General features: G+C 45.4%; 6 protein-coding genes across 6 annotated transcripts; 4 read left to right on the top strand and 2 right to left on the bottom strand.

Annotated features, from left to right (window-relative positions):
• Nucleotides 1-956: 956 nt before the first annotated feature.
• Nucleotides 957-2,171, top strand: ARB_01233 (uncharacterized protein; the record flags this gene model as incomplete). Its single annotated transcript, XM_003012574.1, has 1 exon — nt 957-2,171. One exon carries the CDS (start codon nt 957-959, stop codon nt 2,169-2,171), a length of 1,215 nt encoding a protein of 404 aa, XP_003012620.1.
• A 2,471-nt stretch (nt 2,172-4,642) lies between these two features.
• On the top strand, nt 4,643-5,482 carry ARB_01234 (uncharacterized protein; the record flags this gene model as incomplete). Its single annotated transcript, XM_003012575.1, has 2 exons — nt 4,643-4,846; nt 4,919-5,482. The coding sequence occupies 2 exons, from the start codon at nt 4,643-4,645 to the stop codon at nt 5,480-5,482; spliced, it is 768 nt and encodes a 255-aa protein (XP_003012621.1).
• Nucleotides 5,483-6,176: 694 nt separating this feature from the next.
• ARB_01235 (uncharacterized protein) lies at nt 6,177-7,405 on the top strand (the record flags this gene model as incomplete). The annotated part of the gene is made up of 3 exons (XM_003012576.1): nt 6,177-6,362; nt 6,422-7,090; nt 7,247-7,405. The coding sequence occupies 3 exons, from the start codon at nt 6,177-6,179 to the stop codon at nt 7,403-7,405; spliced, it is 1,014 nt and encodes a 337-aa protein (XP_003012622.1).
• A 451-nt stretch (nt 7,406-7,856) lies between these two features.
• On the bottom strand, nt 7,857-10,870 carry ARB_01236 (uncharacterized protein; the record flags this gene model as incomplete). Its single annotated transcript, XM_003012577.1, has 4 exons — nt 7,857-8,011; nt 8,081-10,283; nt 10,388-10,709; nt 10,755-10,870. The coding sequence occupies 4 exons, from the start codon at nt 10,868-10,870 to the stop codon at nt 7,857-7,859; spliced, it is 2,796 nt and encodes a 931-aa protein (XP_003012623.1).
• A 739-nt stretch (nt 10,871-11,609) lies between these two features.
• On the top strand, nt 11,610-12,709 carry ARB_01237 (mitochondrial carrier protein, putative; the record flags this gene model as incomplete). Its single annotated transcript, XM_003012578.1, has 3 exons — nt 11,610-11,706; nt 11,828-11,964; nt 12,041-12,709. 3 exons carry the CDS (start codon nt 11,610-11,612, stop codon nt 12,707-12,709), a joined length of 903 nt encoding a protein of 300 aa, XP_003012624.1.
• Nucleotides 12,710-13,967: 1,258 nt separating this feature from the next.
• ARB_01238 (uncharacterized protein) lies at nt 13,968-14,627 on the bottom strand (the record flags this gene model as incomplete). The annotated part of the gene is made up of 1 exon (XM_003012579.1): nt 13,968-14,627. One exon carries the CDS (start codon nt 14,625-14,627, stop codon nt 13,968-13,970), a length of 660 nt encoding a protein of 219 aa, XP_003012625.1.
• Nucleotides 14,628-14,955: the final 328 nt, after the last annotated feature.

A 14,955-nucleotide genomic window follows, 5' to 3' on the forward strand; every position in this document is an offset into this window, starting at 1 on the left:
CGGTTAAGTACTTTCCCCAGCGAGCCCGGGGTATGCTCCGTGGTTAGTTACGTAATTGACGGACCTTGGAGCATCTCAGAGTCTTTGGACTTTCTGCTTCGTTTGGTTCTCAATAACTAGGCAACAGTTGAAATGACAGAACATCCCTTCCCCCTTTGCCGTGTCGGAGAAAGATAATCAAACACTCCACTCATGAGCACAGTATACCCTACAGATGAAGCATCTCAGACCGGACACAACATGGATCATCCTCCTGAAAAGTAAAGCACACGTCCCCTACATCATTTTCATGGCTTGTCGTCTCCCTCTTCGGCGCTTAGAGCCAAACAACATCACGTGATATTAAGTTTGTTTCATGATCTGGCCAATCAGCGCGCGTCTACCATTGGCTTCCGCCATGTTTGAGACGCAGCAAGCAAAGTAAAAGCTAAAGATAAAGTGATATCAAGAACGGACATCCAACCATTTGCCGCCGACCATCTCGACTTCATGCAACTCCAGGCCAGATGGAGGCCAACCTATATATATCAGCCAGTAATACTGACGGCATCCACCCCCTACGCTGGACTCAGACAATACCCAAGGACAAGAACCCCTTGTTTTCCAGGGGAATGAAAATATCTACATGTTTCCAGGAGATGCTGTTTACCTAGGCGCTTCGCGATGGAACATAACTTTCTTCTTCGTTTGCTGGCCTGGTTTAGGATGTTTATACTTAAACCTCAGCAAATCCTTTCTCTCTTCATCATTTCTCGTACCTGTATATTCGCCACTTTTCATTTTGATAGCATCTTCAAGACTTTGTCTGGGACAAAGCGCCTCGTTCGTTATAATATTATCGTTTGATTTAGTTAACCAAATAGAAGGATCTACAATAGATCTTACTTCTGCCATCTCTCTTTCTGGATCACTTGCTAGCCTTTTTTTTCAGGTCCCTTTAACAGCTGGCTTCCAAGATGTTCAACCTACGGTTTATCCTGGGCATAATATCTCTCGCGTTATCATCTCAGGTTACTTCCAGTCCTATCCATCGTCCTCGACGAGCTGAGCTCTTTAATCGAGGCTTATACTCAACCCATACACAAAATACAGCCGTCATGACCCTCACAGTTACCCCGACCGTCGCTGGCTCGACTGTCCCTGTTACAATGTGTGTGGATCTACAAAAAGCTGGCAGCACCGGTACCCCTTCAATAGTTCCATGCCCGATGATCACCCACTCTAATAAGGCTGCGGACACTACTACTTCTGCACCTGCTACTTCAAGCACCTCGACTTTGAAAAACGGTGAAGTTCCTGCAATTGAAGTTGGGACGGGGAGTCCTCCTATTTCCTATCTATATTCTTCGTCCTGGTACTACTTCCCAACCATGGCACCGGCCACCAGTTCTTACAGCCCGTCTAGTTCTGGCACATCCTCTACTATTTCACCATCTACCACCCAACCAACAATGTCAACGGCTTCACCAAGTAGCACTAGGACTTCGCCTATATCCACGGCGGTTCCTTCAGATACTACAACAACTAGTCTTCCGATCAAAGTCACCAGCCTGCCAGTGTCCAGCAGCACCTCAGTACGGGGAACAACTTCACTTCTATCTCAGTCGACATCCGATTCTCAACAATCCAGGCCCACCACAGTCTTTAATACAACTACAAAGACAGTGTACCTGCCGCCAAGCAGCACAGGGTTCACTTCGAGTTACACTGCTGTTCCAACCACCACATCTGCTGCATACCCTGGCTGGAACTCCACTCTTCCATCCTTCAGTACTATTACGCAGTCGATAACAACATCAGTCACTGTAACTTCAGGCTTCTATTCAAGCTCCTTCACTCCTCCAGCTACCACTAGTTCGCCTTCGTCAACTTCAACTGTTCAGTTGACCACCTCCTCGACTACTACCTCCCTATCTACAAGTAGCCCATCTACCACCGAGCCTGCTACAGAATCGCCAACTATGATATACACCTCGTTTAGCAACACCCTACCCTCCTTCACTACAACCTCGTCGGAGTTATCAACTTCGCAGACTGTGACTTCTGTTTATGCTCCTGCCCCTCCGCCAACGGAAACCCCCACTACTTCCTCAAATCCTCTCGTTGTAATTCCAGTCACGGACGAGGCCCCAGCCCCGACTGGCATTGAACTCATACCAATAGAGCCATAAAAGGCGTCAACGGCAGTGCAGAGTCTGGAAATAGCACTCTTCCCCAACTGGGTATTCCGGCCTGCCCCTTTGTGATATCATGTTCGATGTATTGGCTGGCTTATAACTCATAACTTTCGTTTCATTCTCTCTTCACGTCCCCTAGAATTTCTTAGCAAGTTTACTTATCTCATTCTATCCCACTAATAAATTTATCACTGAAATATCTGAAAGAGCAACGCTGTGTATATGCCAAGCAGTATCACTAAAGACAAATCTCTGACCGTTCAAATATATTATTGAAACTCATTCTAGCCATTAAGGGATTAGGTGGTAAACCCAAAAATTCATCTCGAAACTGACAAAAATTATATATCTATACCGGATTATCATGATACTGTTCTGACGGCCTATCGTTATGGCCGTTATCACCAGCAGCATCCAGTGCCACGAGCCATCTCCGTCGTTCCATATCTCTTGCCCATAGTGCTGAGCCTGCAGCAGTGGACAAGAGGAAAAACATTGAAAGCCCAGGTACGAGTTGCAGTACAAGTGCGATTGTGCCAAACCTAGTGGTGGCCACGTTAGTAAAATAGGATATTGAATACATATCCCCTACTAATAGATACTCACAAGGTGTATCTAAGCATTCTTTTATGAATATATTCCTTCCTCTCCTTTCTGTTAAAGTCGCGTAGCTGAAAATACCTCCAGTGATGGAACGGGCCAGCCCGATAGCCTGTCAAGACTAAGAAGAGCGGGGTTCCAATAGCTGGAACCAAGTTCAGCGGCAACAGAAGTATCAGTTCTATTATCTGCCTGAACGAGAACGGAGCATATATGGCCGTGTGTAGTGGTTTCCCAAGCCACTTCTCAGGGTCTTCGACCTTATGAGTGAGAGGGTTGGTATAATTCGACAGATCCAATGATCTAGATTCGGACATCATGGAAATAATATGGCTCCGGAAGGAGGAAGAAGGCTGTGTGTTTGAAGCCGGATCGGACACCGACGTTGGATCTTCGAGCGGCCTTTTCATCGCTTCGTGGAGTAACACCGAGTCAAAGACATCGACCTGCGCCTCATCCACGAAGAACGCCTCAAATAGCATTGCTACTATCGCGGCTCCTTCTGCCAGGACGAGGAATGCCCCGTTAACCCATGCGCCGGGGCCATGGAAGATAGCTAGAAACGCTACCTGCGGTAGATATGTGAAAACAAAGAGGATTGTGTAAATGAACAGCGAAAGTAGTGTTATGGGCAGCAGACGGGACCGGAACAGAGGCCATAGGAAAGGATGGAAGATAAAATATACTATCCCCTGTATCCCCAGGTTGGTTAGTAGTTTGCATGGGATAGCGGCCTAGCCTGGGTACAGTACTCGACTGACCTGTAGGGGGTAGATCCAGGTGGCACTTCTAAAGCTAAGCAGCTTAGGCATCCTGGAGAAAAATCCTGTGCACTCTACTTGGCTGTTATTGTTGGTTCGCTCGAGCCTGGAGTGAGCTCTCTCATCACAATCCTCTTCGTCTTCGCCTTCGACTACATCCGCCGCTCGTTAGTAGTTGTAACTAACGACGTTTGGCTGTCAGCTGGATGACGAAGACGCGGACAACTAGTCAGTTACCTAAACTATTGTGTCACGTGAAGCGGCCCATAAAAGGCATTTTTGCTTCGCCAAATTTTAATTGTTTTTCTTCCCTTTTTTCCTCCATACATAAAACTGTTTTCCTTCATATTCACTCTGACGTCCCGTTCAATGGATTGGCTTGGAGGGGAAATTGAAGGATAGAATATTTCTTCGCTGACTTACCCCGAAGCTTTCTGCGTTATGAAAATCGTCGGAAATTTTTAACAGCGGAACATCCATGATTTGCCTACCAGCTAGCTTACGCTTAGATATATCCGTTAATACTGAAACAGAGCCTTAGAAAGGCCATCAAAGATCAACATCCTTGCGCTTGATAGCAACCATAATGCTTACGGAGTATTCAGTTAGCACTTGCTCATCAGCTTAACCAGCACGGCTTGTTCTTCTTTGAGTCGGCTTTGGTTGCTGCTAATAGTATCTTCTGCCAAAGAAAAGAAGCCACGTAAAATTGAACATGTCATCCTGACTCGGTCGGCTCTAATTATCTTTGACTCAATATGATGAACCAACATTCCAACTATCACCGCTATTCTTATGGCTTTTCCAGGCAACCGTTGCAGCAGAGTGGCGGATGACTAAGCCCGTCTCTCGTATTTCGCCTGGCTATCAAACCTCAAGAATCAACGTCGGAGACCCAAAACAAGGTCGGATATCAACCTCACTGGCAGCAAAAGGAGTAGGCCATGGGCTAACTCTAATGCAATGGGAGTTAGATGATATCTGACGGAACTGCTATATATTTCCCCTGTTTCCACCGTAGGAGGCAGTTGAAATGTATACAAACATCCCTCTTGGTATCCTGCCATCAACAGCCCCTGGAAGTTGTCATATCCATCCGCCGTCATGACGAGCTTAATCAGAGATGAAGCCAAGGAAAACTATGGAATATTCCGCGAATGTGTCTCGAAATCGATTTTGAGCCGCTCTATGGAGAGATCTGGCATGGCTCGACGGAAGCGAAACAGAAAACGCAATGCCCGTACAAGCTTTAACAATACCTCGTTTCCAGATGATAATGATCCTGCTGAACTAGCGGAATTTATTGATGTATGTGACCCAACTGATATGAGAACTTCTTTGAGTATCCCGTGTTGCAGTGACTTAAAAGGGTACCACTAGTTCATTGCCCAAGAGATATTCAGGTCGTTTCCAGAAGAAGTGCAGACTCTCTCTTACAACGCCATACAGTCTTCCCCCGTTCTTGCAGACACTTATGCAGAATGTATCTCAGGAAATACTATCGATTTTCTAGCCTTCTTGGTCGATCAATCAGTATCTGAGTCTCTGGTCGCCTACGGCTTAATGTCAGAGGCTTCTGACCTTACAGCCATGCTCTCTTCTGTATTCATGGAATATTCCTCTACTGTTACTGCAAAGCCACCTCCTTTCAGTGCTACCAGAACTTCTGCTTGCGAGATTTGTGAACGGGATTGGATACCCTTGACATATCACCATCTTATACCCAAGGCTGTTCACAGCAAGGCTCTGAAGCGTGGATGGCATGAGGAACGTGATTTGAACCAAGTTGCTTGGCTGTGCCGTGCTTGTCATAGCTATGTACATAGAATGGCTTCTAACGAAGAGCTGGCTAGGGAGTGGTATACGGTTGAGGCAATATTGGAAAGGGAGGACACACAGGAATGGGCAAAGTGGGCAGGCAGACTTCGCTGGAAGTCAAGGTGAAATATAAGTGCCGGACTTTCTGGTTTTCTCTGGGAATTAATATCAATTTCTCTCTCTTACTTTGGAATTGGCTTTGTATTATCTCTTGTCAGGCCATCCTACCTAGCTGATGTCTTATGTCTGGCATGATTTGATTGAATAGTCCGGAGCTATTCACCTTCTATGCGACGTGTGTTCATACTACTTCATGAATATGAAGTTAAAAATTTCGCTTCAATGGCCCAGACGTGATATTTTGCTTACGAGGCCTGACTGTCTCAATCACCATCCCTTCTGTGTTGATGAAATCAATACCATCTTGTGTTGTTAGCTTCTCACGTGCCTATTAAATGGCTCTTTCTATCTCTTTCTTCCTGCTGAACGCTATTGTGCCTATACAGCTGTCCTCCAGATTTGGCGGAGTCAGCCCCAGCCACAGGACTCCGTATCTTCTATAAATAAGGCTTTCGCTACCTTCGATTTCAATTCTCTTATCCTTGACAGCAGTTCTTCTGGCACACCACCGACAAGCAGCATACAGTGTTGACAGCACCAATACCGCCGTTCCTGATAGATTTACAACTTTCTCTACTTTCAGTCCCCTCTGCCAGCAAGTTTTCTCCTGAAGCAGACCAAGAAACATGTCTTCTTCTACTCGAAAGGTACGAAACACTTTTGACTGACCTCTTCTACTCAATTCTCGCGAAACTAACTAATGGTTGTCTCCAAGGTTGATATGTTCACGGAGATCTATCTAAACCATGCAAATGAAACTATCAAGCGCATGGTTGCAAAGAACGAGATCCATAGGATCTCGAGAAAGAAAATTGAGCTCCAGATCTTGGAGGGAATCGACAATTCAGAGTTCCCTACTACTTTCCGGATCATCTTCTACTCGATGGTGAGTATGAATCAATACTAGCTCATATTGCACAGCTAACAGGTAGCTAAACTCGTCAGGTCTTGCATACCAACACATTCGACATCTACTGGTTTGGCCAGCAGTTCCTCCATAGCCTGCCAGACTCATCAATCACCCAGTTGAAGCCCAAGATGTCCCTCCTCCATGATCTCGAAGGCACTACTACCGTTGACTCCCTTACATCCATATCCAGTGAGGAGTCCGAAGCCTCAGACGCTGCAGAAAGCGAAGAAGACCTTCCGAATGATAATCCTGGCTGTGCTACATCTGATCCAACCACAGCCCCATCTTTTTCATCAATTAACAAGGAGCTTGTTAACGTTGAGCCGACCGATGTCGAGAGTCCTCATCATGAAGAGCCTTCCTTTCATCCCTCTAGCCCACCTTCATGCTCAACTTATCCCACCCCCAATACAACCCCTGTTCAGAAAAAGAGCCTCACCGTCGATCACATGGATGAAACAGAAGACGAAGATGACTGCGACTATGCAGCGCAAGCAACAGATTTTGTGGTGAATGATCCACTAGACGATGAGGACTATTTTGACTCATCTTATTCTGACGATTCAGTGGTCACGGCATTCGGTGTACAAATCAGTGGTCCAAGACAAGTCCGTACACCAGCCATCTTTACTGTCCCAAAGCCCGGTATATTAAAGTCAACAGGCCCTGCGAACAACAATCGAGGTAGTGGTCCTAAGAAACAGGTACGTTTCACAGATTTTCTAATATAAGGCACATTCTACCTCCCTACAAAGGTAGGACTCCTTGTTATGAAGCACACAACCCCTCCAAAGCGAGAGAGAGAGAGAGAAAGAACACAAAAGAGAGATATGGTGGCTAATTTGAAGTCTACGCATTAGACACCGACCCGCCCCATTGGAGCGTCCAAAGCCAAGACAGGCGAAAAGAAAGGAACAAGTGACAAAACAGGCGCCGGTATCAGCAAGGCGAAAAAGGGCAAAGGAGCTGGCCCGAAAGAGAAAGGAAACAAAAAGGCAAAAGAAGTTGATCTAGCCTGATGTACTAATGGTCTGAATGCTTGTTTACGTTTACGTGTGTGTTTGCTATGAGATCCGTGTTGTTGTTTTACATACCACAAGGTTGATGTTTGTGATTTCGATATTCAAGGAGGAAAACAGAAAAATGTTAAGCACAGTAGCCATGAAACGATATCGTCCCGAGTAGGCTGGATACATACGATTCCTGAGTTTGACAAATAACAGTCAAGGGTGGCGATGGAATTTGATCATACCACGATGAGTGCAGAGCATTAGAAAGGGTGACATGATAGGGGTAATATAATACAAGATCTCGAAGAATAAGGTCTATCAATGGGGAATTGGGGGGAATGGGGTGGGCTACAACATGCTCCCACCTGCAGCCTGAAAGAATCCGTCTATAAAATATTGTTATACATGAGATAAATGGAAAATGGGTACCTCCACACTTTCAACACCGAGTTAATTGCCTCTAGTCAAGGAGACGCTTTTCACGAACCACTTCATATGTCTGGATTTCATCGCCAACAGCAAAGTCAGCCCACCCTTCGAATGCCATGCCACACTCTGTGCCTTTTCGCATCTCAGTCACATCCTTTTTGACATTCTTCAGAGATGAAAGGGTTCCTGGAGCGGAGTTGGTTAGTAGGCAATTACAGAGTTAGAGAGTAATAAGAGACGTATGGGAAAGCATACCATCATAAATAATATTCTTCCCTCTCAAAACCCTGACGTTGTGAGATCGATTGATGACGCCGTTACTGACTTTGCATCCAGCAACAAAGGTGGTCTTCTTCCCTTTGAGCTTGATTTCGAAGATTTCACCAATTTCTGCTTCTCCTGAAACACGTTGAGTGACGGTTGGGGGAAGATGCTCACTCAGTCTCATCTTCACATCATCAATCAATTCATAGATAATGTTGTGGTTCAGGACATCAACTTCTTCTGCCACAGCAAATTTCATAATGTCGGGATCAACAGACTGGTTGAAGGAGATAACAGCAGCATTAGCAGCAGAAGCATGTCTAATATCTGATTCTCCGATCTTTCCAACGCTGAATCGCAAGATTTTCGCGAAAACTTCATTGTTTCCCACAGCAGACATAGCGTTTACTATGGCCTCCGCGGAACCAGAGACATCAGCCTTGACAATAAATGGAATAGGTTGAGGACCGCCCTTGTCGGCAGCATCAGTAGATGTGTCACCATTCTCTTCTAGAGCAGCCTGAAGCTGCCGTCTCTCACGCGTCTCACGACGGGTTTGGTTGATGGCTTCCACATCACCACCCAGTCGTTGTACTTCTTCTTTTTCAGTTCTGAATGCAACAACATCCTTTGCACGTTGCTCATCTGGAGCTTGGAGTACTTCGAATCCAGCAACTGGCTGATCCCTCCAGCCATCGACTTCTACGGGTGTTCCTGGAAGGGCCTCCGCAACCTGAATACCAGCTTCATTACGCAGAGTTCGAACCTTAGCCCATGAAGTTCCGGCGACAATCACATCACCCGGGCGGAGCGTTCCCTGTCGTACTAGAACAGTTGCTGCCCGGCCTGCTCGTTTAGTGGATGCTTCGATGATCCAGCCTTCAAAGTTGCATTCCTTATCAGCTCGAAGGTCCAACATCTCGGATAGCGTAATGACAGCCTCTTCTAATTTCAACATTCCTTGGCCAGTTTTCCCACTGACTCCGATTGCCTGGACATCGCCGCCATAATCCTCGACACTGACATTATGACGAGCTAAGTCTTGCTTGACTCGGTCAATATTGATGTCTTCTTTGTCGATTTTGTTAATTGCAACAATGATTGGAACATCAGCGCCCTTTGCATGCTTTATAGCTTCAATTGTTTGGGGCTTGACGCTGTCATCAGCGGCAACAACCAAAATTACGATGTCGGTAACATCCGCTCCTCGTTTTCGCATTTCCAGGAAAGCAGCGTGTCCAGGGGTATCAAGGAAGGTAATTTGTTTTCCAGATGGCATGGTAACCGAAAATGCACCAATGTGTTGCGTTATTCCTCCATGTTCGGTTGCAACAACGGAAGACTTTCGAAGATAATCCAGAAGGGTGGTCTTTCCATGATCAACGTGTCCCATGATTGTAACTACGGGTGGCCTTGCGGGTAGATTGGACGTATCGTCAGGTCTCGGAGCCGCAACCAGGTCTATATCGTTAGACTCAGCCACGGGTTCAAAATTGAATTCAGTGACAATTAATCCAGCGGTTTCTGAGTCTAGAACATGGTCATTTGTAACATCATCAAATCCGAGGCTCTCTAGGCTTTTGATAAATTGAGTGCGGCGGACATTAATTGCATCTGCAAGATTTCCAACGCTGATAAAATCTGGAAGCACTATCGGTGTTGGACCAGACTGCTCCTGTGCTCGCTGGGCTGCTTTCTTCTTATCTTTTTTGTCTTTTCGCTTGGGTCGGCCAACCCCATATTCCAGATCACGATCCATTATATCTAGATCCCGTCCGCGGCTCGCACCACGACGGTTTGACCGTATTGGAGGCTCGTCCAGATCATCCTCTGTGGTGGCACGCCTACCTTTCTGTTTTCGAGGTTTGGAGGAAAATTCTTTATCAGCGTCTTCGTACGACGGGGTAAAATCTCTGGCTCTCCCACGAACGGCCCGTGAGGACTGTCGACCGACGTAATCTTCGTTGGTATAGTTACCAGAATCCAATTCATCTCTCCGAGGCTTGGATCTAACAGGAGGCGCCTCGGATTCTGATGGTAAATCTGACGACCGAATTTGTTCAGATTGTGGAGGGAGGCTTCTAAATCCTGATAGCTGCCATGAGCCACTGACACTTGAGTCTTGTTTTTGAGAGTCCAAACTGCTGCGCGGTTTCCGTGAGATACTTCTAAACCCGGTCTCCTGCCAAGATTCCTGGTGATCCGTATCTGTGTTTCCACTGGTCCTGGACAATGCGCCAGATGCCCCCAACCTTGAATCTCGCGATGACTGCCCGGTAGATTGCGGTTGTTGCCTACCTCTAGCGGACCTGTATAGGGATTGCTCAGGGGCCCAACTCCTTGTAATTGTAAACTTGCTTTGTTTTTCGTTTCTGGTGTCGCTAGATGTTTGCCCGTTACCGGGTGAAGTTTTAGGAGAAGACGGTTTCGGCTGGGTAGGTCGTGATCTTGACGAAGTAAGGTAGGCTCGGCTAGGTTTCCAGTTGCAGTCAGGACAAGATACAGATTTGACTGGATTGGCCTTTTGACATTGAGCACAAATCCATGTAGCGTGCTGTTCCCTTGATGTGTTTCCGTTCTATGGCAACAGAACACATTAGCTAAATAGACAACTTCGACACTAAACCCAGAAATGCGACATAAATTGAACTTACCTTCGTCTCACTTTCTGCAGTAGAATGCGATTGTTTCTGAGAAACTTGCGAAGCTAGCAAAGCCTCTCGCTGTTTCAACTCCGCGGGTGTACAAGACACCTGACCTCCAAACGCGGGTGTACCCCATCCACGCCCGAACGTTGGATTGGAATGTTGAGTCTTATTGCTGTTATTATTATTATCAGATCCATTTACAGTATTAGAGCTCGAGCTCAATTGTCGCAATTGTTGTGCGGATAGCTTATGGTTGCCGACGGGCTTCACGGGGAACCGGCGTGGAGAGCAGCAGTAATGACACCGAATGCCCTAGAAAACAATTATTTCCGTCAGTAGTGTCACCATAAAGTGTAGGACTTTCAGTCCAGTTCCCACCTTCAAAATTGAGTGTCTGCGCATGCTTTCAGTGTCGCATTCTTGTCTGCAATGCCTGAACGTTCAATCTATTCCATCGATCGACTCTCACAAAAAGACCAAAACTTTCTATGAAAGTTCCATGGATGTTAAATGCCAAGACTTTTATCGGCCCGAATAAGCTCCGATTAGGTTTAAGGTTGCTTATATAATCTAGTGCCTTATCGCGCAATTGATAACCCGGATTATGTAATATTATCCCGCCATTCGGATTACTCCTTTCGTCCTTTCTAATTCGTTATCGTTCAGCTTTTCCCCGTCAAGTGATTATTTTTTGTCGTTGGCCGAAAATATCTTCAGGGTACGTTCAATTGTGTAATAGCAGCGTGTTTCCTCTATTGTTTGTATTGATTTGCTGCTAACCAGATAGACGGCCGCTTATTTCTACCTCACACCGCTTGCTCCATCTCCTTCCCCTCCCCGGCGTCTTCGGCTATCGGTGAAACACGGCAACAATGGCTTCTGAACACAAAAGAGAAATGGAGGACCCGATGCAGACCATCAAAGATCTGACATCAGGTGCTGTTGGAGGAATTGCACAGGTTCTTCTTGGTTTGTATTTTATCCTGTCGAATTCATCGGACCATGTTACTGACAGAGTTTATAGGACAGCCCTTCGGTAAGTACGAGAAAGCTTGGCCGTAATAGCACTGGCTAAATCATCATTACCAAGATATTGTCAAAGTTCGGTTGCAAACTACGACGCACTATTCTAATGCCCTGGACTGTGCTACAAAGATATTTGCAAAGGAGGGCCCTCTCGCATTCTACAAAGGGACCTTGACCCCATTGATTGGTATCGGCGCCTGCGTATGTTTCCCCTCAGCATAGGCCGTGAATTCTGATTACTACATCTACCTAACTTGATATTTTTCTCTTCGTACAGGTAAGCGTTCAATTTGGAGCATTCCATGAAGCCCGTCGTTATTTCGAAAGAATGAATACCCAGAAAGGGTCAAAGGATCCTCATCTATCTTACTCTCAGTATTACTTGTCTGGTGCTTTTGCAGGAATTGTCAATTCAGTGATTTCTGGCCCGATTGAGCACGTCCGTATCAGACTCCAAACCCAACCTCATGGAGAAGGGAGACTTTATAGTGGGCCTCTGGACTGTATAAAGAAATTGTCATCTCAAGGAGGACTGTTCAATGGCCTTTACCGTGGAGAGGCGGTTACAATTCTTCGTGAAGCGCAAGCGTATGGAACTTGGTTCCTTTCCTTCGAGTACATGATGGACTGGGAAGCCAGGCGAACAAATACCAAGCGTGAGGATATTCCTGCTTATAAAATAGCAGGATATGGTGGTTTGGCTGGTGAAATGCTCTGGCTTTCAAGTTATCCATTCGATGTGGTCAAGAGTAAAATGCAGAGTGACGGTTTTGGAGAACAACAGAGATACAAAAACATGAGAGACTGCTTTAGACAGACGCTCGCCCAGGAGGGGATGAGAGGGTTTGTTAAAGGCATTGCTCCAACACTGCTTAGAGCTGCACCCGTGTCGGCTGGCACTTTCGCAGCGTATGTTTCCTTTTCTCCCTTCAGATTCTACCGCTAGTGACCTTGAAGCTAACTTGCATCTTATAGTTTCGAACTCACCAAGAGAGCCTTGGGATAATGAATGCATCCTGTTATTGTTTTACCTGTTTTTCTCTACTATCTTGGGCGGGGAGAATTCCCTTTACGTTTTCAACAAGTGTGCAACTAGAATTGCTGGATATTATCCCATATACCCTTCTAGATTTATTTATGTATCTCTACATATGATAGGTAGACGTGTTTGTGCATTTGGACGCTATTCTGTATGGCTACACTTGTCTCAATGCTCTGTTTTTGACCGGATATGTGTATTTTTCGTTTTTTAACTACAGGGATAGCCTATAGACCTGATTTATAAATATTGATTGTTTCTTTCAACCATGCCATCTCTTACGTGATTACTGCCAGCGCATAGGTGAGGTATATGCCACCTTGAGGCAACGAAACTTGGTGATATCGTGCTAGAATAAAATCTTTCTGAGCCATACAATAGAAATGGATTTAGATGTAACAGTAGAGTTTTTTGCAAAAGCTGCGTACGTTCACGGACAATCACCTGTCCCAGAGCGCTGTGCATAATCCAGTCTTGGCAATCTTCGAGCTGCTAAACTTAAAATAAGGTTGGCAAAAACGTGGAAAGTTAACCAACTTTAATTCATCGCCCAATAAGTAGCTAAATTAATTAGTCTATTCTTTTTGCATGGAGTGTAGAAGAGCTTCACATTCTCTCGATGATCAATTGTTTTTGGTAGCATACGCCATTTTTTGCACTGTGGTTTCGGCCGACGTAACTTAATGTTCAGAGGGAATGAGTAAAGTAATGTAATTTTCGAATAATGTGGTCAATACACACGCCATCAACCCTTGGAGCTAAGGCAACAAGCCTCTATGAGCCAGAAAACACCGAATGTATACAAAATCGACATGTAATCGAAAAATAACTGCCCGTTTCAGGCCTCTGCAGTTCGAGGAAGGTCCCCGGATACAGGACGATTTGATACATGGAAATTGCTGTCTCGCTTTGACCTGCCAGGTAGTTACTGAATGAGCTTAGTTAGCCAAAATTTGAAATGATAACTACTAGCCCATACTACTAGCCCATGTAATTCATGAAAAAGTTACCAAGATTTTCAAGTGTATTTTCTTACCTTAAGCTCGGGCTGAGTCTCCTTTGTAGCATGCTTGACATGATAGTGATGGTATAGGGAGTAAATCAATAGGATTGCGTTTGTATAATGGGTAATAGAACCAACCATACAGTGATCGAACGCAGGTCATCAATGACGTTGTTTTGGAGCTTCATTAACATTATTCCCGTGTATGGTTCCCTGGTTAACGTGTAGCCAAGTAGATTCTGAATTCTTCTCAATATTTCCATTCTCCAAGGGTAAGTCTATGTTTCGCGATACAAGCTCCATTATTTTATTCAGCATGTGGTTGACCTGCTGAAGATCGCGAGCCTTCGAGGCTAACCCATCTTCTGTAGAAACTGATGAGTTCATGGGGTTTACAGCCTTGACCGGGGAGTCGATCGGGATGGGAAGTGGGATTGATCGGGGTACTGGATACGGTGCATACACCTCTAACGTAGGCTCCTTAAGCTCGTATGCTTCGATACGCGCAACATATTTCCGAGTAATTTCTTGAAGCTGTTCGGTTGCTTTTTGCGACGGTCTAACATGGATTTCTCGTGCAAAAGCCTGAATACGTTCGAGATCACCTCGGAACTGTGGTGGAATAGTATGGCACGACTTGTTGGCTTTGACACATTGGAAGCATTTTGTTGATGGATGAGCCTGAGAACACTCTAGCATGGGATATTCTGCGACAAGCTTGCTACATGACAGGCACATAGACCGGGGCACTGGAGCTGATTTAGCTAGCCTTTTAGCCTCTTCTTCGTAGATAAGATCTTGATCACCGAAGCCCAGTTCCATCATGAAAGCCGAGTATAATGGGCCGGATATAACACAATCGATAATCGGAGGAAAATTATTCAGTTGAGATTTGAGATTTCTTGTTTATGTGGTGGAGGTAACTTCCAATATTGAACACCCTAGAATACTCTTGCTTATTTTAAGGATATGGAATTTTCAGAAGGTAGAAGGTAGTATGACGTCGTTGCCCATATGTACCCATGGGTTGCAGCTGCAGTGGCTGTATTCAACCAGCTTTCTGAGTTATTATGGTTTGATGGTAGGTGACATGGCAACATCTGCTGGTTCTGTTTGTTTATCTGTTTGTTTAAAGTCAAAATATAAAACC

This window comes from Trichophyton benhamiae (genome assembly GCF_000151125.1).
Source record: "Trichophyton benhamiae CBS 112371 chromosome Unknown Abenha-F-W-21b08.fp109, whole genome shotgun sequence".
Lineage (NCBI taxonomy): Eukaryota > Fungi > Ascomycota > Eurotiomycetes > Onygenales > Arthrodermataceae > Trichophyton > Trichophyton benhamiae.